Source organism: Gadus macrocephalus, chromosome 17 (genome assembly GCF_031168955.1).
Source record: "Gadus macrocephalus chromosome 17, ASM3116895v1".
Lineage (NCBI taxonomy): Eukaryota > Metazoa > Chordata > Actinopteri > Gadiformes > Gadidae > Gadus > Gadus macrocephalus.
Genome location: NC_082398.1, coordinates 7080391 through 7104549, shown reverse-complemented (window position 1 = coordinate 7104549; position 24159 = coordinate 7080391). Strand labels below are relative to the sequence as shown.

Here is a 24159-nt window from a genome sequence, read left to right as displayed (position 1 = left end):
TGCAATGCACTATCGTGTACTGTCCTGAACTGCAATGCACTATACTGTACTGTCCTGAACTGCAATGCACTATACTGTACTGTCCTGAACTGCAATGCACTATACTGTACTGTCCTGAACTGCAATGCACTATACTGTACTGTCCTGCACTGCAATGCACTATACTGTACTGTCCTGAACTGCAATGCACTATACTGTACTGTCCTGCACTGCAATGCACTATACTGTACTGTCCTGAACTGCAATGCACTATACTGTACTGTCCTGCACTGCAATGCACTATACTGTACTGTCCTGAACTGCACTGCACTATACTGTACTGTCCTGAACTGCAATGCACTATACTGTACTGTCCTGCACTGCAATGCACTATACTGTACTGTCCTGAACTGCAATGCACTATACTGTACTGTCCTGCACTGCAATGCACTATACTGTACTGTCCTGAACTGCAATGCACTATACTGTACTGTCCTGAACTGCAATGCACTATACTGTACTGTCCTGCACTGCAATGCACTATACTGTACTGTCCTGCACTGCAATGCACTATACTGTACTGTCCTGCACTGCACGCTACTGCCCTGCATTGCACTGCATTGTGTGGCGTTGCACGGTCACCTTGTTCAGAGCTGCCTCTCCTATCCCCAGGACAGTCTCGAGGGACCAGCAGCTCACAGCGTCTGTGGCAGTTAAACCTGCAGTCTGGGGAGGGGGGCGGGGGGGGAAACAATAATAATTACTTTTTGGACTGCTATTGAATCAGTCCCCTGATTTAAGTCAATACAAGTTTTAGAAAATCGCTCCATAAGTAATTATGTTTATCAATAATAACTTTTTGGGCTTTTTTTTGTACCATATTTAGGACCTAATCTGAAACAAATATTAAATCCCCAGCCCGATGGACACAAAGCGTTGGAGGGAAACGCTGCCCTCTGCTGTCTCACCGGTGCACTGCAGCCCCTGTCGGAAGAGGCCCTTGAGCAGCCGGTGGCAGTACTGGCAGACGGTGGGCTTGGTGTAGCTGTGGATGTGGAAGGTGTGAGGGACCTTGGTCTTCACCACGTCGCCGTAGCCCACCCCCAGCCACATCGGAGGCTCCGCCCACGAGGCCGGCCGCGAGTTGGGCTTGGATAGGCTGATCTGGATGGGGGGGGGGGGGGGAGGTTTTAGAGTTGCTGTGTAAACATTGGTTTTCACAACCTTAAGGAGAAATCTAAAAAATATATATATGATATAAATAAAAAATATAAAAATGTAACAAGGACCACAACAAGAACAGGGCTCATGAATACATAAGCACTCCTAGCATTGAGCAGTTTCACAGTGTTATGGCTCTGCTACCTATATATACCAGGGCACAGATAGCAGACTTATCTTACTAACTGTAGCCAGGTACATTAACAGAGCAATTAGTGTGAGGAGTGACACCTGTGCTTTCTATGCAGCCATATATTCTGTACGTTTGGGGTTCCTACCTCCTCTAGACTGCCCCCTGTCTGCGAGGAGAGGGAGGGCGCCCTGGGTCTCCGGGGCGGGAACAGGGAGAGGCTGGCAGCGATGTGACGCTTGGTGTGGCTGCAGTCGTTGGGCAGCATGAAGGCACAGCGCTTGTGGAAGTCCAGCCCACAGCCTGCCAGAGAGAGAGGGATGGAGGGGGAGGGAGAAAGAATGAAAGACAGTAGTAAAGAAGGAAAGGTTAGATGTAGAAATTAAAAGTATCAAGTGGGGTTCAGGCAAAGAAGCAACTTTTTAACTAGTGTGACCAAAAAAGCGGACTATTGTATTAAGAGGGCATAACTGAGAACACGCCTACTAGGTCTTCCCTATAACAGATGGGGATACGGTCAGGGGGGGGGGGGGGGGGGGTGAATGTAAGGAGGTGAAATGTAGGGGGGAGGATCAAGGAAGATAATCATCACCACCCACACTATCATCCTCATCCTCAGCACCACCACCAACTTCATCCTCACCACTATCACAGCCACCACCACCACCACCATCATCATCATCACAACCACCACCATCATCATCATCATCATCCTCACCACTATCACAGCCACCACCACCACCATCATCATCATCATCACAACCACCACCATCATCATCATCATCATTATCACCAACACCATCATCAACATCACAACCACCACCACCACCATCATCATCATCATCATCCTCATCACCACCATCATGATCACCACCATCACCATCACCACCACCATCATCATCATCATCATCATCATCATCATCATCATCATCACCACCACCACCACCACCACCACCACCACCACCATCACATAAAGCCCCACCACCACCATCACCACCCAAAACGACCACCACCACCACCACCATCCCCACCCCATCAAACCCCACCACCCCACCCCTCATGGCGTCCCCCCCGCCCCCCCCCCCCCCTACCTTCACATCTCAGGCCCTGGCGGACCAGCCCCCACAGCATCTCCCCACAGTGGTGGCAGAAGGTGGGGGAGCGGTACGAGTGCACCGCCAGAGAGTGGGGGCGGATCTTCATCTCCGTCACGCCGGCCGACTCTGAGGGAGGAACACAGAGAGCAGCAGGACGGTTGGAACGCGGCCGCTCACGCCGATGTGAGGGGGTTGAGATGTGATGGAGCCCCTTTAAAGCTGTCACGCAAAAAGTGAATTATGGTTTTTTTACGACACACTCATGTCATCACACTATCGACGTCCCCTATGCTGTGACTCTGTGTGCCAAAATGTAACTTTATTATTTTCAATTTTATATAAAATAAAAACAAAAGAATGGATTTCCTCTTTGTGCGTATATCTAATCAGATTTCCTAAAACATTGTAACCTCTTCTTCTTAGTGAGTGGTTTCAGCCCATAAAGACTTTGCGTGTTGTGACACTGTTTAAATGTATTTAGCATGAAGCGGTAACAAAGGATGACATCACTGAGGGTGCCCCTGCTGCTGGGGGGCTTCCACAGTAGACAGGGGGGGGCAGTAGAGGAGCAACTCATTCAACCAGTCTAACCAAAACAAGAAAACTGGCTAACACTACTGAAGGGTCTCTCTTGGGTCTCGCCTCTAACTCAGGAGATGGTTAACAAGTGACTAAGATCCACGGATTAGTTAACGAGAGGTACGGCCCTATCATAGAGAACTCGTGGATCCCAGTGCAGGGCTGACCTGCGATGATGACCTCGATGAGGTCTCCGTTCTGCAGCTCGTCGCTCTGGGCCAGGCGCTGCAGACCCTGCTGGTGTCTGAACAGCAGGATCCTCTCCCCCGGGCCCACCACGCTGCAGTAGGGGGCCTGGGACACACACACACACACAGACACACACACAGACACACACACACACACACACACACACACACACACACACACACAGACACAGACACACAGACACACACACACAGACACAGACACACAGACACACACACACAGACACAGACACACAGACACACACACAGACAGACAGACAGACAGACACAGACACAGACACACACACACACACACACACACACACACACACACACACACACACACACACACACACACACAGACACACAGACACACAGACACACAGACAGACACACAGACACACAGACACACAGACACAGACACACACAGACACACACACACACACACACACACACACACACACACACACAGACACAGACACAGACACACACACACACACAGACACACAGACACACAGACACACAGACACACAGACACACAGACACACACACACACACACACACACACAGACACACACAGACACACACACACACACAGTTTGTTATCGCAGAAACGTAGGGCCATTTGAGTAATTTTCGCCAAACACATTTGTTGAAAAAGTTGAATGAATCCCTTTGGGGAAGTTCCTCCTCTGCATTAAACCCATCCTTGGAGCTAGGAGCAGCAGGGGGTAACTAGGTAACTAGTTACCTAGTTACTATGGCAGCAGTACCATCCACCATTGGTCTGACTGCTTAAAGCTGAGTCAATGGCCCAACCCTTTCAGAGTAACCGAGTAGATGCTTCGGACTATGATTCTTCACAAGACGCGTATTAAGTGGTCCTCGCTTATAGTAGAAAGTAGCAGAATGTGACAGTCCCCCTTTTAAGAGAGAGAGAGAGAGCAAAGAAAGTAAAAAAAGAAAGAAAGCAGTAACCCGATAAATAAATAAACTAAGTGATGATGAACCATGCATATATATGGTCGACCTAATAACATTTGTAACGTAACCTTTTATACCGCAATGCCAGTAAAAAGAGGTGTGACATATCACAAAAAGATGATGGTGACCGTTCCTTCAGATCTAAATGTCACAGCGGTGTGTGTGTGTGTGTGTGTGTGTGTGTGTGTGTGTGTGTGTGTGTGTGTGTGTGTGTGTGTGTGTGTGTGTGTGTGTGTGTGTGTGTGTGTGTGTGTGTGTGTGTGTGTGTGTGTGTGTGTGTGTGTGTGTGTGTGTGTGTGTTCAACTGCTCTGGGTTGAGGCGGAGAGGGTTGGAGCTCAGGTCAGGCCTGATCGGCTCTAAGATATGACCTCAGATCAGTCAGCCAGATGCAGCATTGTAGCACTCTGTTCTGTCAAGGGTATTGAAGTATTTGAAGTCAGTCTGGCTGTCTGTGTTTTGCTGCAGTAAGACGGGTTCATCACCTACCATGCACCTACCCCCCCCCCCTCCCCCCCTCCACACACACACACACACACACACACACACACACACACACACACACACACACACACACACACACACACACACACACACACACACACACACACACACACACACACACACACACACACCCCGACAATGAGACGCTTATGAAGACCTCTTGCGCGGCTGCCTGGAAATCCAACGATCAAAGGAAAGCGCAGCGCAGTCTCTATATGTGTATGTAAGTGTGTGTGTGTGTGTGTGTATGTGTGTGTGCATCTGTGTGTTCATCTTAGCGTGTGGTTGGAAAGTGAGGTGTAGGTGCAGGCGGATGTGAACTAAGCTGCAGGCCCAGTAAGATCAGCAGACCAGTCCTACTCAGAGACCACGTCTGAACTGGGACACACACACACACACACACACACACACACACACACACACACACACACACACACACACACACACACACACACACACACACACACACACACACACACACACACACACACACACACACACACACACACAAGCATAAAAGATGCATATCTACACGTCTAACATCTTCACTAAACCGAGTCTGGGCTGTAATGTAATCAAATGACACAAGCACACAATGTCCTTTATGCAGTGTGTGTGTGTGTGTGTGTGTGTGTGTGTGTGTGTGTGTGTGTGTGTGTGTGTGTGTGTGTGTGTGTGTGTGTGTGTGTGTGTGTGTGTGTGTGTGTGTGTGTGTGTGTGTGTGTGTGTGTGAGATAGCTGGGACCCTATGGGAATATGTATTTGTAATAGACACAATATTATATAACCAGGTTGTATTTATCTTAAAATAGTAGAACTCCGCCGACACTCGTTGTGTAGATGGGCTGATTTCATTTCATGTTTCGAACCATGGCTTTATGTTTTTGAATCATACTGACACGTTATATTCACCTTTACTTGACACTAATTTGATGACAGACATCTCTGTGCCGCAGCGTGTTTATGTGAATTAAAGGGCTGTTGCACTGATTTAGTTCCATGGGTCCAATCATTTAGTCAAGCAGTTGCACACTGAATTCAGAGTCGCAGCATGTAAACCAAGTATCAAGTCTCTTGCTATACATGATCACACGCACGCACACACACACACACACACACACACACACACACACACACACACACACACACACACACACACACACACACACACACACACACACACACACACACACACACACACACACACACACACACACACACACACCATCCTTGAACAAGATGCGCTAAACTCCCTATACCTGCTCATAAATTATGTGCCTGTATTCTCTAGATAGAAGATACTTTAAATTGGATTGTTTCAAACAAACACATACACACAAGGGTGGTTGACCTTAAAGCCTGAAAATAGCTTGAGAAAAACAGTCATGTTGAACAGACTCTTCGATTTACAAAAATGGATTTGTTCTTTAGACTTGAAGTAGGGTTGATTTCCACAATTGTGTGTGCCAGGGCCTATTGTGTCATTTGTTGTGAAAGAGATAATAAAATTGTAATTGTGTATTCTTTCCTACAGTAATTAACTTCCTCATAATCTCTTATCATGACTGTTCTCGACTCAAAAATATATTTCTTAATAATTCTTGTAATTTTTCAACCCACTCTGTTGTTAACTTCAACACGTCTCATCACCATTACAACGACTTATCTCTAAAAAAAGATTTTTTTTAAAACAATCTCTCAAAGTCACGCGGGCATCCGATAAAGTGGCACACAACGGGATGAACTCCACCAAAGATCACCATTTGGAATCAGATCATTAAAACTAAAACGTACAGAACACCCCTTCATTTTGATTTCCTATATAAAGGGAATAGTGCTCATAAGGCCAAACCTTGAGGCCCTGTGCATAGGGAAAAGCCTGTTAGCACCATGGAAGTAGGACTGAATCAGAGCCTATCATGTGGGGCTTAGGAAGTATCGATTGCATGGTTGTTCATGGCAGTTTGTGGCGTCTAATGGTGGATGATGTGCCATGATATTAAAACAAATAAGGATATTTTTTCAAGAAAACGTTAAAAACAAATGGTCGATTATAACATTCAATAATTATTCTGTGTGCAGAAAAATGTAGCTCTAATGTTGTGACTAAGGGATAATATATATCACGTGTATAAATAAGTGTCATTCCATATGCGGTTTTGCCCACTTCCAGGTATTATCTTGCATACAATGAGCACACCCATCACAACATTCAAGCACACAGTCATTTCCAATAAAGTGTAATCTTTTGGTAAGAAAGTGTCAATCTAAAAGACGCCTTGAACGGAAAAGGAAGTAGGGGTATCAAAAGTTTATATTCGTCTGAAAATGACTAGGGAAACTCTCCTCGTGATCCTAGTGAGACATTCTGAGGCGCCATGGCACTTCCTGCGTGACCCAATGACCACAACATTGTGTCAGACCAGTCCTACTCAGAGACCACGTCTGAACTGGGACGGACACACACACACACACACACATAGGGTCCCAGATAGCTGGGACCCTATGGGAATATGTATTTGTAATAGACACAATATTATATAACCAGGTTGTATTTATCTTAAAATAGTAGAACTCCGCCGACACTCGTTGTGTAGATGGGCTGATTTCATTTCATGTTTCGAACCATGGCTTTATGTTTTTGAATCATACTGACACGTTATATTCACCTTTACTTGACACTAATTTGATGACAGACATCTCTGTGCCGCAGCGTGTTTATGTGAATTAAAGGGCTGTTACACTGATTTAGTTCCATGGGTCCAATCATTTAGTCAAGCAGTTGCACACTGAATTCAGAGTCGCAGCATGTAAACCAAGTATCAAGTCTCTTGCTATACATGATCGCACGCACGCACGCACGCACGCACGCACGCGCACACACACACACACACACACACACACACACACACACACACACACACACACACACACACACACACACACACACACACACACACACACACACACACACACACACACACACAATCCTTGAACAAGATGCGCTAAACTCCCTATACCTGCTCATAAATGATGTGCCTGTATTCTCTAGATAGAAGATACTTTAAATTGGATTGTTTCAAACAAACACATACACACAAGGGTGGTTGACCTTAAAGCCTGAAAATAGCTTGAGAAAAACAGTCATGTTGAACAGACTCTTCGATTTACAAAAATGGATTTGTTCTTTAGACTTGAAGTAGGGTTGATTTCCACAATTGTGTGTGCCAGGGCCTATTGTGTCATTTGTTGTGAAAGAGATAATAAAATTGTAATTGTGTATTCTTTCCTACAGTAATTAACTTCCTCATTCTGAGGCGCCATGGCACTTCCTGCGTGACCCAATGACCACAACATTGTGTCCGACCACATAAGATGCATTTTGGGGTTAAAAATCGATCTGATCCTTGCGACCTCCAAATTTTATAATAAAAAAGCCTGGCACGGTCACATCCTTCAAGCTTTTTGGTTTATAATGGTGAAAACATGACTTCATGAATTTAATTCCTGGTATTATGTCGGTTGCACATAGAGCAATTCGTACAACAATCAATACAAGCGCACTCCTTGACAAATTGAATCAATATCTATATGTAGGTGATGCTGTGGACAACAGAAACCCCCTGTCGCGACCCCCATCCACATCCATTCGTTCACACACATGTTTAGGAACCCCCAATTCCAACCAGGTTTCTTAAGGCTTCAGTCTCCCACACAACAAACTCGTCACACCACAACGTGTGTCATGCTGACCTTGCGGGCGATGATCTCCATGGCCAGCCTCTTGGCGTGGCGGTAGCTGACGTTTCCCCCGGCAACGCGCACCACCTCTCTGGAGAGACCCAGCTGGAACTGCACCAACACCGGCCCCTCCGTCTCCCACGCCGCCCCCCCCACCGGCCCCGCCGGGGGAGCGGGCGGGGAGCGGGCCACGGCGGGGCCACCGGGGCTCTCAGGGGCCGTGGGGTTCAAGGTCGTCATGGCGATGTCACCTAGGATTAAAAAACAACACCACAGGTATGAAGAAGTTTAATCTGATGTGGAGTGACAACAATGTGGTGCTGTGGTTGCTGTTGTGAAGATTGTTGAATGGAATGGATGGCACGTACCGATGGCAGTAGTATCTTCTCCAGGGAGGTCGGCGTGCGCCTGCGCGTGTGTGCGTGTAGACATACACATGGAAACGCTACGGACCAGGGAACTGGCTGTGATCTGCCATTCTCTGCTCTCCTGCGATTGTGCTCGGATATGAACTCTGGCGACTCTGGTTTCAGCGCACACCACTTGATGTATGTGACAATGCGAGACAGGAAGTGAAACGTACAAAATCCCCCCCCCCCCCCCCAGTGGGGGCTCCGTGGCAAGCTATTACGTGAAGGTTTGGGGGAATGACATCGCACTGTAATTCTTCATTACTTCAAAGCCTTACAGACTAATGTCATTTTCCTCAGTGCACGAACAGAGACACAGAATGAGTTTGCAAAGCAGAGTGCGTGTGGATTACTTTAATGGTAAAATATAGCATATGCAGCTTCACATCCACAACATCACATCCATGTATCAACGGTTCTCAGATCTCCCGCTTACCTCCACCATGACCATGCTTTTCTTCTGGGTAGCTGTGTGAAGGCTATTAATAGAAGCATTTGAACTGCGTGAGGACGTTCACGAGAACCACCAGGAAAAGTGCTGAATTGGACCATTTGATGTTTTTTTAAGAACCTTCATTGCATTGACATTGTGTGCTGATGTTAATATTTTTAGAGGCGATTGACAGACTGACAGTCACTCTTAATCCCGATTATGGATCTGTTACTTTTCGGTTCCGCTGCACGGCTAGAAGAGTTACCTTCACTAGTATGGTCTACTTGCTTATTTATATTCATACAGTTGTTTTGTGAACTACATATACGTCTATCTATGCATGATATAGAGGAAGCGGTATCTGCCTGTGGTTTCTAGATTCTGATAAGAGGACAGAACCTCGCGCTCTAGTCTCTCGAACATTCTTCATTTCATGGGAGATCTGCAATAAACAAAACGCAAATCTAAGATTATACACAGCGGGAAAATGGTGTGTGTGTGTGTGTGTGTGTGTGTGAGACAAGGAAGAGAATAAAAACTGATACTTTTAAGAATCTAGTGAAAATATTGAGTGTAACATTGATATTTATGAGTGACCGATGTGCAGATATCTATACATATCTATATGCATAGATCTATATGCTTCATATGTGGAATATAATGAAGTACATCTCTGCTGCTAACAAACAGTAAAAGCACTTTTGTCGAGTATCTCCGACACCGGAAACATCTCGACAATCTTCTGAACAATTATCGCCCTTTTCATCTTCAACCAATCACAATCATTTGGCCAAAGTCGTTCCGTCATGCATCAGCCCTTCCTCTTACAAAGCCCCCCACATCCTGTTCTACCTCTCCGAGCCCTCCGAGTGCACAAGCGGAGACCATACGGGCCCTTCAAAAGTGAAACCCAGCAAGTTGACACGTCTGCAATCTGAATCAGGGTCCTCCACCAAAAAGAGAAAGAAGACAGAGAGACGGCGGATCATTTGAGCCAATGGAGTCCCTTCATTTGACACCCATCACCTTCCTGGCTCGTCTGACTGGCCCTCTCTTTACAAAGGAGGACGTCCCCACGTTTGGATTGTCTGAAGTTCAGCTTTGGGAGGTGGGTGCGAGGGGCGGGGTTAGGGTCATGGTGGTCATGGTTGCATCTTTGTGACGAATCTAACCTGAATTTCCGAGGCGTTAACGCATCAACTTGCTGGGTCATATTTCAAGGTCCCGGGATTACGGTTATGTTACATACATCCTCTGTAGGTGTTCAGCTACTGTTCACCCCTTCTCATCTCCCCCCTAGTCCACATTATCAACCTTCAAAGCAATATTCAAACATTGAAAACGGCTACCAATAGAATATTCCGTAGTAAAACCACTACAAAACAAAAACACAAAGAAGCCGGCCAAGCGGGTGCGGAGGTAAAACAACAGACGCTCTCCAATGGACGGATTCTTGGCCACATTTTAAGTCAACATTTTCCAGTTGGATCTCAATGTATCATTGAAGTAAAATAGATTTCTTTGTGTATGAAGACATGACACTCAAAAAGCAAAAAGAGGGGACAAAGTATAACAAACACAACCACTTTACTATCACAGTCTCAAATTGTACCTTGTATACCGTCGAAAGATGACGTTTTCTGCTAGCGACAGAGTGAACGTCTACGTCAGTTCCATTTATTAAGACTGATACAAGTTGGAGGTAATGTAAACCTTCTAGTGAGTACCTTGTGAACAGCAGTTTACGAGGGGATTAACAAGGGGCTTCGACCCCAAACAAACAACCAAAAACAAAATCTTTTCCATGGGTTTTTCCCCAACTTACAATAGCTAGAATCAAATTGACTTGACAAAATAAACAAATAATTTCAAAACTCTTGACTCATTTTTTTGGTTGAAAACATGATATTGGAATTTCGTCAGAATGTAGCTCTCCCTCTTCTTTTTTCCAAAGAGGTTTGGTTTAGGAATTGTTTTTCAGACGTCGCTGAGATGCGGAAATTAAAGATGGCCGCCCTACTGGGACAAAACGTGCATCGTAGGCGTCTGGGTTGAAACCTCTATGGCGAGATGGGGTCTAGGTCGGTAGTGTTTTGTTTTTTAGCTTATTCGGCGGGTTATGCTCCCCTACCTGCCTCAGGTACTGAAAGGTCCAACCTTAATACTTCTGTCCTTTTTGACCCTCCTCCTTTTCCTTCCTTGTTCACTTTTTTCTCTCCTTCTCCCCCCACTAATCTTTAGATCTCGTTTTACTACAGCTTTTCATATGAGGTCCATTACCAACCAGACACTGGAAACAAAAACAAACTATGTACAAAAGAAAAATCTAATAATTTAACCCTGTGTATACATAAAATAAAATAAAATAAAAAGGCAAAAGTGAGGTTTAACCGGTCAGTGCTATTGTTTGACAATCCAAAGTATATATTTTTTTCTTCCTTCAATAACAACCACTATTTATTCCTTTACAATAAAGTCTAACGAATCATAGCCGCTTCAACATCGGTGATAATGTGCAGGTTGACCATTAGCATTAGCAAAGTGGTTCGTGCTACAAGTGATATGGCACAGTGTACGTTAGCCTCCCCTCCTCCCCAGTGATCGCACCCTCTCTGAACCGAAACGCCCCGAGACACCACAAAGGGGCAGTCATGTGCAGAAGTCCAACTTCCTCGTAAGCGGCATGCGTACAATGTCAAAGGTCTCAGTTCTCTAGGACATCAGATCATCGTTAACAATTTTTACATAATGCAGATGCAGCAGGGACTCGGCACTGACTCTGGGATCACACATGAGCCATTTCAATCCGGGAATTCATGTTTCATAAACCTGTGTCATTCATTCAATTGCAAAATTGTTTATGGTGAACCCCCCTCATCCCACCACAGAAATAAGAGAATTCAGCAAGCAGAATTAAACGGCTCATGCATTGTGCTCTGTTTAGCAGGGCATCATCAGCATATCAATGTAGTCGTAAGATATATACTTATTTGCTCTATTTGAACTATTTGCATATTATGCAAATGTAATGGATTTAGATGCCTTACGTGTGATCCCGACCTCAATGATCATTGGATGAAAATATATTTCAGTAAGATTTTCTTGTTCTTCAGTGTTATATAAAAAAAAAAGGAAACTTTGTATTCAGGTATTGGAGCTTGGTCGAGAGTATGGTGTTTGATTGATTCTCAGATGCAAAACAGCCTCTCCTCATTGGGCCGCTCTTTTCTCTCTAGTCCCACCTTCTCTCTGCATCTAACCAATCACAGAGCTGCGTCTTGTTAGGTCCACGTTACTGGAACTTAGTCCCCTGCAGTCTGATAGGCCGGAGTTGGCTTCCTACACAGAAAAACGAGACAAGAAAATATATCAATATATCGCTTTGCTACACCGCTTCACAACTGTGATTCATAGTGACAAATGACGTGGAACCCGACATGGCAATATCTGGACACGGTTCTGCTTTTGGTCTTGAACAACGACACGATGGTGAATGGAAACATCTGCACATCTGCATCTGACATCTGCATTCTGGAGCAGGAAGGGAAGAACTTCAGGCAGAACCCACCTGTGTAGTCTCCTCTGCGTTCTTGTTCAGGAAGTTCAGAGAGCTGGCCCTCTTCATCCTGAGGGGCACACAACACGTTGGTTAACGCACATCCACACGGTAACACAGTAACACACACTAATGACGGCTGGGAGACATTGGTGAGCTGTCATGTATAGACTATGTCACCGCTGGAGGCTGTCTTTCTAACCCAGGGGGTCCTGTCCCACCCGGGGTTTAGACCCAGGGGGTCCGGTCCCACCCGGGGTTTAGACCCAGGGGGTCCGCTCTCACCCGGGGTGTACAGGGGTGTGGAAGGCCCAATCCCATTTCTACCCCTTACCCCTCCTCCCCCTTGTTTTGAAGGGGTAAGGGTAAGGGGTGGAAATGGGATTGGGCATTAGGCCCAATCCCATTTCCACCCCTTACCCTTACCCCTTCAAAACAAGGGGGAGGGGTAAGGGGTAGAAATGGGAGTGGGCATTAGTCTCACCCGGGGTTGCGGGGCTCCTGAGGGCCGCTGCCCTGCAGTTTCTTCACCAGCATCTCGCTGCTGCGTCTCAGGGCGTCCCGGATCTTGCCGAAGGAGCCGCTGCGACGCAGGGCCCCGTTGCCATCCTGGGAGGGGGTCAAAGGTCAGCCAGAGGTCAACATCCAGTCCACCTTTGTCATTGGATGTCGTTCATGAAGCAAAGCGGTGTCCTTCATTCAGAGAGTGAAAGAGCAACATCTCCACCCAATCTGTCGGCCCGTCACATCACATTCTGGTTATAATGATCGTTTTTACCAAATGTACACTTTTTAAAAAAGGGCCATTAATTAATATATGACCCAGAACTGCACTGCACTCCACTCCAAAGCATTTATTCGAAACAAAACTCACAGCAAGCCAGCATCTTCCAGTTCCCACCAAGCACAATAAAACATAAAAGTCCAATGCACTACAGAAATCCTATTAAGTTACAAGACAGCTTTAATGAGGATCAACAAATGGACTGTACTTCCACTACAAAGTGTGTTAAGAGGATTTGTGGAAGTGAAAAACATCTGTCCTGACCTCTCAACAGCTGTTGACATTAGCTTTAAGAAGGCCACAAGCACAAACATCTGCTCCCTACACGACGAGCATTAGCATTAGCGTCAGCTAATCGTGGTTAATATGTATAAGCTTTAAACCATTGGTTCTCAAAGTGCGGCCCGCAGAAACATTCCTGGCGGTAAGTAAAAAAATAAATAAAAAATATATATATAATAGTTTTTTTTCAATCAATATTAATTTAAACAAAAATAAATGAATATAAAGAGAAAAGTCGACTCTCTAGCTTTCAATTAAAGGGGACTTATTATACCACCAGGTGTGAGTGTGATTAGCCTTACAAGCCGTTTAGAAAATCGGCCTAATATGACATCACTAGTGGGTGTGTCCACCTAGATCTGTGCTGGATAGATGAGCAATGTTTACTTCAGTCCACTGGGTAGGCTGGTAGATAGATCTATCCAGCACAGATCTAGGTGGACACACCCACTAGTGATGTCATATTAGGCCGATTTTCGAAACGGCTTGTAAGGCTAATCACACTCACACCTGGTGGTATAATAAGTCCCCTTTAAGTCCTGTTACATTTGTTAGTTTTAATCCGACTCTATATTACTTTGAAAGGATGAACCTCAGTTTCGGGATTTAGACCTCACTCCCAGAGGTCCACGGTGCAATGTTTTTTTTCACCACTGGGATGCTGACGGCGTTTACCGCCGATTTATTTTCCTTTGGCGGCCCTCAGTCAAATTTTGGGTGCCTAAATTGGCCCTCAGCTGTCAAAACTTTGAGAACCCCTGCTTTAAACTGACCGCGAGCGTAGATGTCAGTTAACAACGCTCAACATTAGCTTTAAAGGCGAAGATACCAGCAGGTGTGAGTGTGATTAGCCGTTACAAGCCGTTTTGAAAATCTCGTGGACATCTAGTTGGACACGGCCTCTTGTGATGTCAGAAGAGGCAGATTTTCAAAACGGCTTGTAACGGCTAATCACACTCACACCTGGTGGTATAACATGGCACCTTTAAGCTGACCACTAGCATAAAAATACGGTCACAGTGGTCAACATTAGCTTCAACACAACCTTTAGCATAAACACCCACAAACAGCTGTCAACATTAGCTTCAAAAGGACCCCCCAAGTGTGAAACTGACCCCGATCCACTCGGCCGAGTCGTCGCCCTCGCTGTCCCCCCGCTGGCCGCTGCCGTCCCGGCCCGGCCGTCGCTCGGACCCTCCGTGCCCCCCGTCCTTCAGCAGCTCCACCACCTTGCTCTGGTTGATGGCGTCGATACCCTGGGGAGAATGGAATCCATTACATTTGAATTGATGACATTTATTTCAGACGTGTCAATAAATATCAAAAATACAAAACAAAATGAACAGCACGAAAATCAATAAACCAAAACGATGTTTAAATTATTTCACAAATGAGAAAAACAAAAAAGGAGATTACATATATTCAATTGATATGCCTGAAAAGGAGTAGGAAGAAGTATAAAACTTAGTCAATCCTACCCATTTACCACAGCTCAATAATTAATATTTATTAATTAACTTCCTGTGTACCTTATGTTATTCTCTCTCTCTCTCTCTCTCTCTCTCTCTCTCTCTCTCTCTCTCTCTCTCTCTCTCTCTCTCTCTCTCTCTCTCTCTCTCTCTCTCTCTCTCTCTCTCTCTCTCTCTCTCTCTCTCTCTCTCTCTCTCTCTCTCTCTCTCTCCACAAGCCATCAATATACAAGAGAGAGAGAGACAGAGAGAGCGACAGAAGAAAACAGACTATAAAGAGAGAACTGAACAGCATGTGACCAATGGGATTCAACCACGCACTGCAGACAGTAACGGGCTAGACCAATCAGAGGAGAGGGCTGCTCCGGGGGGGGGGGGGCGGGCTGTACCTGTTTGCGGGTCTTGTTAGCGCACTCCTCCAGTGTCTCGGCTGCCTCATGCTTGCCCTGGCGGCGGTACAGTGAGCCCAGGCTCTTCAGGGTGGTGTTGACTGTGGGGCTAGGACCAGGGCATGCATGCAATACATTGAACATAGCAACGCAAGAAAAGACATCGAAAAGGCTATTGTTCAATTCAATTGTATTTGTATAGCCCTTAATCAGTCTCAAAGGGCACAACAGGCCATATATTTATGTCATCGCCCTGAACCAAACCCCAAAAGGGCAAGAAAAAAACTCCCTTAATCAGCAAGGAAGAAATCTTGAGTTCACTTTTGTAGTGTACTTTTGCATGCATTTCACGTACTGAAACTAGATTATTTTGTGTTTTTCGTGTTTCGAGGTAGAGGTCTTCACTGGTCTCCCTGAACCCTGGGATCCGAGCCGACCCGAGAACCGTAGGTTACCAAGGTTACCACGTTTTACCACGGTAACATTATGTGCCACAGCCGAGTGGCTCCGAGCTGAACGCCCGATCAGGGCTGATCACCAGGGGGACGGCATGGAAGTGCAGTGCCACTCGCTTATCAGAAATATCCAGATAAAACCATGAGCAAAGCAAGGAGAAAACCGTGGCGGCGAGCTGAGTCAGAGCGGAGGAAGTGCGCGCGGTGAAGCAGGACGTTCAGTGGGCTATTAGTGTGTGGACGGTTCGGGTTTGACTCATACAAGAACGCATCTCTGTTCGTCTACTTTTTACTATTGTCATTTGTCAATTTTCACAGTATTACTCTGTAAAGCGCTCGATAATCAAACACTGGATTGTCAGCAATATGAACCATATTATCCCCATCATGGTCGTGTCCTCACCTGTCCACCTTGCAGGCCTTGTACCAGCCTCCGTACTCCACAGCGGGGCCGCAGTCCTTACGCTTTCCCTGGGAGAGCAAAACCATATTCAAACAATTATGTTTGAGTTTGAAAAGATGCATTTATTCAGCATTTCTCTCCAAGAAATCGTTGTAACTGAGAACTTGAAATTTCCCCCCAAAAAAGACAACTACAAATAGAACATTTTCAAACAGAAAATAATGAACAAATATGTATCCAGCCACAAAAAAAAAAAAAAAAAAAAAAAAAAAGATTGATTAATCGCCCAGCCCTATTGTCATCAACTAGTGATGAGGGGGGGGGGGGGGGGGGGGGGGGGGGGTCAGTAAGACCAACCTTGCTCTCCTCCCGCTCCTCTGCATGCATCCAGATGGGCTTGTTGTCGTCTGCGGAGAGAGGGAGGGGACGGGGGAGAGACGTGTTAGAAAGGGCAGCCGGCAGGGAGGCCATCATCCATCACAGCCCTCAGCCAAGAGGCGTGAGGGCGGGGCGAGTCCTGACTCGCTCCGTGGACCGTCGCCGTGGAAACGGCCGAGCATGCGGTTCCGTTGCGCGCCCAACAACACACACACGGATCGGGTTTCCCATCCACTGCCTGGCTGTGAGCTATAGCATAGCGCTCTCTCTGCATCGCTACTGGGGTTTGTACATTTCTTGTGTATATGACCATGAGGAGGTTCTGGATTCACCAAAGGCTCGGTCTAAATGGGCCTTCATAGAATAAGATCTATGTATAGCAGAGATGAAAGTGTCCCATTTAAAAATAACATCAACAAATGAAAACGTTCAAATCCAACGCAGAAGCGTTTGGAAGTGAGAGTCTGTTTGCGCGTCTTGTCTTGTGACATTTTATGTCGAAGTGTGTGCACATGTGCAAGGTGTGTGTGTGTGTGTGAGGGTGTCACTATCAACGCCTCGCTACAGCACTCCAGTCCTATGCACGACCTCATTCCCAGGCCGTCTGATCTCCCGAAGGAGACCACAGCTCAACGGAAGCAAGCAATCTTAAATTGCATTTCTGTCAGGATGCTTCCGCCGGATAATACTCTGGAGACTTGCAGACTATAGTCTGCATGTAAGTGCAGGGTGAGTTTTGAATTGGCTTAGCTTTGCAATGCCCAGTCCAAATGTGAACAGTGCTTGTGCACGTCGAATGGCACGGATTAATGCCCTGAGTTACCAAGGCAACGGATCGCCAGCTTGTACGCACGACAGGAGTGAATGCCTTGAATTCAAGGTAAACTGAAGCATTGAGCAATGTGTAAGATAGTAACGCCATCTCTGCAATCAGCAGTTGCAATTTATCGTATCTTTTAGAATCAAGACATTCTTTTCAGTCCCATTTAAAAAAACAAAAACCTTTCAGTCAAAAAAATCACATCTTTCTGCAAGCTCCTAAAATAAGTTTACGATGAGGATTTACGATGTCTGCCGTCAACAAATCGTTCTTTAACCGTCGGTTCACAAAATCAAAAAGAGTTGACTGTTGGGTTCTCAGAAAAGGAGCCTTAATGACATCATGGAGGCGCTGATGTGCACGTACTGTTAACAGAGCCGAACTCCTTCTCGTGCGCGCGGGTCAGGATCTCCTTGTAGAGGGCCTCAGCGTCCTTGTACTTGCCCTGCTTCAGGTAGCAGGTGGCCTGGGGGGGCAGAGAGGCAGAGGGGAACGGGCTCAGGGCTGACACACCTTTGTGGTGGGCCTACGAGTTTGTTGATTTGATAGTTTTTGGACAACAAACATGGAGGCAGATAGTGTACAATTTGTAATTTTTTTAAATTTGCCTTTGTTTATTTTAATTGTCTATTTTATTTTATGACGTTGTTTCTATGTGAAGCATTTTGAGTCTGCCTCGTGTATGAAAAGTTCTTTATAAATAAAGTTAACAATAACTAAGGAATTAGAAAACATGTTTTGCAAATTATGTGGAATTTGAATTGGTAGTTGAATGAGGTTTACAATCGTGTCTAAATTCTCCTTAAAAACCCATGTTAACAAGAATCTCATTGCACAACGCAGAACCAGCGTGCAGACTGACCAGGTTGTTCTTGGTCTTGGCCACGTTGGGGTCGTCGGCGCCCAGCTTGGACTGGTAGATCTCCAGGGCGCGCTGGTAGTAGTACTCCACCTCCTCGTACTTGCCCTGGTTCTGGCAGAGCAGCGCCAGGTTGTTGAGCTGCTTGGCCACGTCCGGGTGATACTTCCCCAGGACCTGCACATAATAATGGATGTATCAATTACAAAAAACACACGCTATTTTGACGACTGAGCAGGTTCAAGCTCTGGTGTGCGTGTGTGTTTGTGTGTTAGTACATAGCGGAAGCCCCCACAATAACCATAAGAAAGAAAGAAAGAAAGAAAGAAAGAAAGAAAGAAAGAAAGAAAGAAAGAAAGAAAGAAAGAAAGAAAGAAAGAAAGAAAGAAAGAAAGAAAGAAAGAAAGAAAGAAAGAAAGAAAGAAAGAGAGAGAGAGAGAGAGGCGGTGGGAACTATCATGGAGACCATATCGAGCAGAAAGATAAGAAACTAACGTCTAGGGGATTTGCACCAGATAATCTATCTATTGACATTCTTGTGGTATGTTTGGGTCACGTCCTGGTAGTGCTTTCATGGTACCGGAGGTGGGGGAGAATGACACAAACTGTATTGTGTTTATTTTTATTAGTGTCAGACTTCCTGTATTTATAAATGTGTGTGTGTGTGTGTGTGTGTGTGTGTGTGTGTCAAGTGTCGGCAGCTATTGCTGCGGTCATTTATTACGGGCGAGATATGAACATCTAGAGAATGGGATGTGTAGCATTTTATACTATTTTAATCTTTATCATCTTTTGAATAGCATAGCCAAACAAGGCTCTTCAACATGTGAGCTACAATTGTAATACTGTGCGTCTTTAAAATCTTTAAATGTACACACAAAAGGACTTTATATTACTCTGTTATCTGTGGAATTGCCCCTGGTCGGACTACAACTCTCTTAACTTGGCTTCTTTGCTTAGGGAGTCCAACAACTAAGTTCAGAGAGTCCCCGCATCAGTCCCCTTAGATGACGTCCTGCGCCCCCTTTTGGTCGTAGCTTCCACTGAAGGGCAGGGCTAGGCCTCCGTATCCTAATGCCCTGATTGACCACACCCGGGTGACGGGGGTGGGGTTATAGACGCAGGTTTTCCCTCTCCCTCAGTCAGGGCACCTATTCGGTTGAGGCAGGCACTCGTACGCTTTACGCTTTCACATGGGCACTTTGCTTTATCTAATTCTTTTCCCCACAAATCCTTGCAGGTAAACCAACCATCCCTGGTCATTTGTTTCGCCTTGTTTTGTGTCATTTCAAATAAATGATCTTTTTGATGTAAAATTGAGTCCCTTCATTGTGTGACGGTGTAGGAGTCCAGGTTCCTCCCCCCGTAGCCCACCTTCTCTCTGATCTCCAGGGCCCTCTTGCACAGCGGCTCCGCCTCCTTGTATTTGCCCCTCTTGCCGTAGAGCACGGCCAGGTTGTTGAGGGTGGCGGCCACCGCCGGGTGGTCCCGGCCCAGGGTCTTCTCCCGGATGGCCAGGGCGTCATTCAGCAGGTGGGCCGCCTCCTTGTACTTGTTCTGGTCCCTGAGGGGGGGGGGGGGGGGGGAGGAGAGAGAGGTGTGTAAGAGAGAAGTGTGAGAGAGAGAGAGAGAGGTGAGAGGTGAGAGGTGAGTGTGTGGTGAGAGTGAGAGAGAGAGAGAGAGAGAGGTGAGAGGTGAGAGGTGAGTGTGTGGTGAGAGTGAGAGTGAGAGTGAGAGAGAGAGAGAGAGAGAGAGAGAGAGAGAGAGAGAGAGAGAGAGAGAGAGAGAGAGAGAGAGAGAGAGAGAGAGAGAGAGGTGAGTGTGTGTTAGAGAGAGAGAGAGAGAGAGGTAGGTGTACTTCATGTACTAAATCATAACAATGATAGTGAATGATAACATGGTGGTCACATGGTGATCATAATACACAATGAGGTCTCACCTGTAGACCAGGGCCAGGATGTTGAGCATGGTGGCCACGTCGGGGTGGTCGTGGCCCGAGGTCTTCTCCAGGTCCTCCAGGGCCTGCTTGCAGAGGGGCACGGCCACCTCGTAGCGGCCCTGCGACGCGTACTGGATCACCAGGTTGTGGAGGGTCCGCAGGCGGGCCGGGATCTCATAGCCCCCCTGCTGGGCTGCCACCTCGCCGCTGGGCTGGGCTGGAGGGAGGGAGAGAGAGCGAAAGGGAGGGGGAAGGGAACGTTTTCACATTGTTATTCACTGTATTATAGATCAAAGAGTGTTGACTGCTCCGTATTTTGATACACTTTCTATTACTGTTCAATCAATTAGCCGACACTTTAATCTAAAAGAGATTTAAGGTTACTTCAGATAGATGACATTTAGGAGTATACCCGGTAAGGTCAGAAGGTAATTGTACCCATCGTATCTGGGTACAATGCGGTAATTTAACCCCCAGAACCTTCCAGCAGGGAATCAATCCAACGCCCTCGCCCCTATACAACCTTATGCAACCCATCCAGCCCCATCCAAACCAGCTCCCTCCTCCCCTCAGACCCCACCCCTCGTACCTGGCCCCTGGTCCTCATCGTTGGGGAACAGATCATCCAGGTTATCCTTGGAGCCGTCCCCCCCCCCTCCTCCTCCTCCTCCTCCTCCCCCAGCCTGGCCCTTCTCGTCGGACGGGGAGGCCCCGGCGGCGGGGTCCTCGTCGTACTTCTTGATCTGGTTCATGAACTCCAGGTGCTTCTTCTCCTCCTCCAGCTGGGCCACGCTCTGCTCGCTGCGCTGGAGCTTGTGCTGCGTGTTGGCCAGCTCGTCGCGGAGCCACTGGTTCTCCTGGCACAGCCGGCGCACCTGGGCCCGCAGCTTCTGCTTCTCCGACTCCACGGCGCTGAGGTGGCCTGACAGGGCGATGATCACCTGGTTGGGGAAGGGAGGGGAGGGGAGAAGCGCACACACACACACACACACACACACACACACTCCGCTTTGATTACCAATGCAGAAGTAGCTGATTATATATTTGCGTCAACAGCACATCTAAGGTTGGGTAATTATAACAGCGACGAAAATAGTGCTGAATAAACTGTGTGCATCTGTGTGTTGTTGCTACTCTACTCCTTTTGAATAAGCGACTATCTGGAACACATTTGAAATCTCGGAAGGTAATCAAAAGTGTATTCCCCTCACATGAACACAAGCTAGGCTACTGTTACTCTGCAAGTCAATGGAAGCGGCTAACAGAAAGCAAATGCTAACCCATTGTACTCCTCTTCTGGACGCACAATATTGAATTTCAAACAACTTGTCTGAATCCAGGTACGACGGACCAACGGCAATTTCACAGATACATTAGCTTATCCCTTTAAGACCAGGCCTTGACAACAATAACAATAACAAGCATTCCTGTGTTTGTATCACAATAGCCCAAATCCCAGGGAGGATTCAGAGCATAACCCAGGGGGATAGCCGTGTGGGAATTAGGAGTAAGCGCTGACACACTTTCATGGACAAAGAGCTACTTTAGATCACTTACTTACCACTCAAAACAAATCGACCCATCCACTCACCTGTGCCTCCCCGAGGCCCAACTCGATGGCCTCCATGCTCTTGCGCAGCAGGCCCGACCGCTCCTGGGCTACGGGTGGCTGCGTGCAGTCCAGCAGGGAGTTGAGGAGCTGGGCATGCTCCCCCCGCAGCGTCTCCAGGCCCTGGATGACCGCCTTGGTGTTGAGGACGATCTCGTCCTGACTCAGCCGCTCCAGGGCTTCGTCTCGTGGGTACACCATGGTCGACATCTCCCTAAATGTACACTTGACTGTTTGAGGAATAAAGGGGGAAGCTGTTAAAATAGCATAGGTACACTGTGTTTTCAACCTGAACGGTTCATGTAAACTAGTTGTTTCGGACTAACAATGTTGACACTAGTGTTTAAACTTGGATGAGTTCCAACTGATGGCGACATGCGCACATCAACTTCAAAAGGATCTTAGCATAATAACAATAATCAATGAAAGACAGCCGCTCTGCATGCAACGTGACATTCCGATAGCAGTGCTCAGTGACACGCACCTGTCCTGCACGCGCCTCCACACACACACGCGCACACACGCACTCTTCTCATCCTCATTCAGCCACCCTCCTCTCCATACCCCTCCCGGCCGCCCCCATCCATTCACTGCAATGCACCAACATGAACGTTTAAAGTCCCGACCTTAACAATGACATTTGGGAGGAAATCTTCATATCGATTTCAGAAAATGACCAATCAACAAATCACCAGCTCTTATTTTAAAGTAGGTCACCCAGACAGAGTTGCCATCCGTGTTATTCAATCAGTCAGAGGCGAGGATCGATCAAACCCAAGGTGACCGACAATATAGACCATCGCTCACTGTATCAATGAGGAGAGCTGGTTTTAAGACCGATTTAAAACGTTGATTAACCATCACTGTCAAAGCTATTAAGCCAAGTTTGGACCAAATGACTATCGGTGTTTGTAAACAGTACCTCTCGGGTCAGGCCCTTCCTAAGAACAAGCGGATACCAAAAGACAAGATGCATTTTAACTATGCATCTCTACGTAGACTGATTAAAACAGTAGAAACACAGTCATACACAACAACTCCCGGTGTTAAGTCTCCTAAAGGATCGCTCGTTGATTTGGACTCCGGGGGAAGCCGCTTAGAGCTAGCAAGTGCACCGTGAACAAGTGCGCCTGTTCCCTTCCTGGTCCCGAACAAAGCGCTCTTGTTGTGGTGACGCTCCGGAGCACCTTGCACACACCCGACCACCACCATCAACGGAGCTCAGTCGCGATCATCTACCATGTTTTCATCGTTCCCCCCCGCAAGATGGATCGTAAAACACGCCATATTAAAAAGGCCAGCATGTGCGGATTTAGCCGATGTCATCATTTGTTTACCTTTTCCCTAATGCCAGCTATCCTAAACTTCGTTTCCCCAAAAACACGTTTCCCGGCAAAGTAAACACCGATACGATCTAACCGATAACTTAATCGGTTGAATGCAATGCAAATAACACCAACACGGTATGCAAGCCGGTTCATATTCAATGACATGCAGCGTTCTTACCTCGGATCGCTTGGCACCAGATGAGAGGCGGTAGCGGCTTTCCGTTAGCAATCCACCGATAACGCCTGAGACTCGCTTCCCTTCGGCTCTCTGCTACAGCGATGGTGCAACCCTTTAAAGACCGGCCATACTGAAATAGTTTGTTGTTTTGAGACAAGTGACCCTAACTGTATAATGTAAAGGTGCCGCTTGACAGCCGAGACCCCGAAGATGGCTGTTGAGTGAATTTCTCCCAGAATCCACAGCCAAGCCGAGTCGGTTGCGTCATCGTCATCATCATCATCCTCAGCAGCAGCGGCAGCCTTCTACCAAGGGCGGTGTGGTGAGGTGGTAGGAGGGGGAATAGGCAGCTATGTTGGTTGGCAGTTATGATGAGCCATATAATACAGTGCATCCGACAGCTGATGATGCAGAGGCCCATTTTACAGGTCAGGATGTAGGCCCCTCCT

The 24159-nt window shown here is 46.8% G+C and overlaps 3 protein-coding genes across 4 annotated transcripts in view; 1 reads left to right on the top strand and 2 right to left on the bottom strand.

The window, feature by feature from the left end:
- The window catches only part of prkd4 (protein kinase D4), a 16818-nt gene extending 7853 nt beyond the window's left edge, over window positions 1-8965 (bottom strand). The window contains exons 1-7 of the mRNA XM_060077088.1: window positions 8787-8965; window positions 8431-8669; window positions 3174-3300; window positions 2422-2553; window positions 1479-1633; window positions 948-1143; window positions 622-705 (exon numbers count right to left, since the gene is read on the bottom strand). Coding sequence (XP_059933071.1) covers window positions 622-705; window positions 948-1143; window positions 1479-1633; window positions 2422-2553; window positions 3174-3300; window positions 8431-8669; window positions 8787-8856 — 1003 coding nt within the window. The 5' untranslated portion in view covers window positions 8857-8965. The remainder of the gene's footprint in view (window positions 1-621; window positions 706-947; window positions 1144-1478; window positions 1634-2421; window positions 2554-3173; window positions 3301-8430; window positions 8670-8786) is intronic.
- LOC132475485 (uncharacterized) overlaps window positions 1-24159 on the top strand; it is a 207291-nt gene that overhangs the window by 79554 nt on the left and 103578 nt on the right. The window lies entirely within an intron of this gene.
- LOC132475700 (kinesin light chain 2-like) lies at window positions 9168-23990 on the bottom strand. Its single transcript, XM_060076960.1, has 14 exons — window positions 23711-23990; window positions 22187-22434; window positions 21185-21536; window positions 20596-20812; window positions 20031-20220; window positions 18660-18833; window positions 18164-18263; window positions 16957-17006; window positions 16600-16667; window positions 15742-15850; window positions 14999-15139; window positions 13302-13426; window positions 12830-12887; window positions 9168-12600 (listed from the first exon to the last, which is right to left on the bottom strand). The coding sequence occupies exons 2-14, from the start codon at window positions 22412-22414 to the stop codon at window positions 12517-12519; spliced, it is 1896 nt and encodes a 631-aa protein (XP_059932943.1). The 5' UTR covers window positions 22415-22434; window positions 23711-23990; the 3' UTR covers window positions 9168-12516.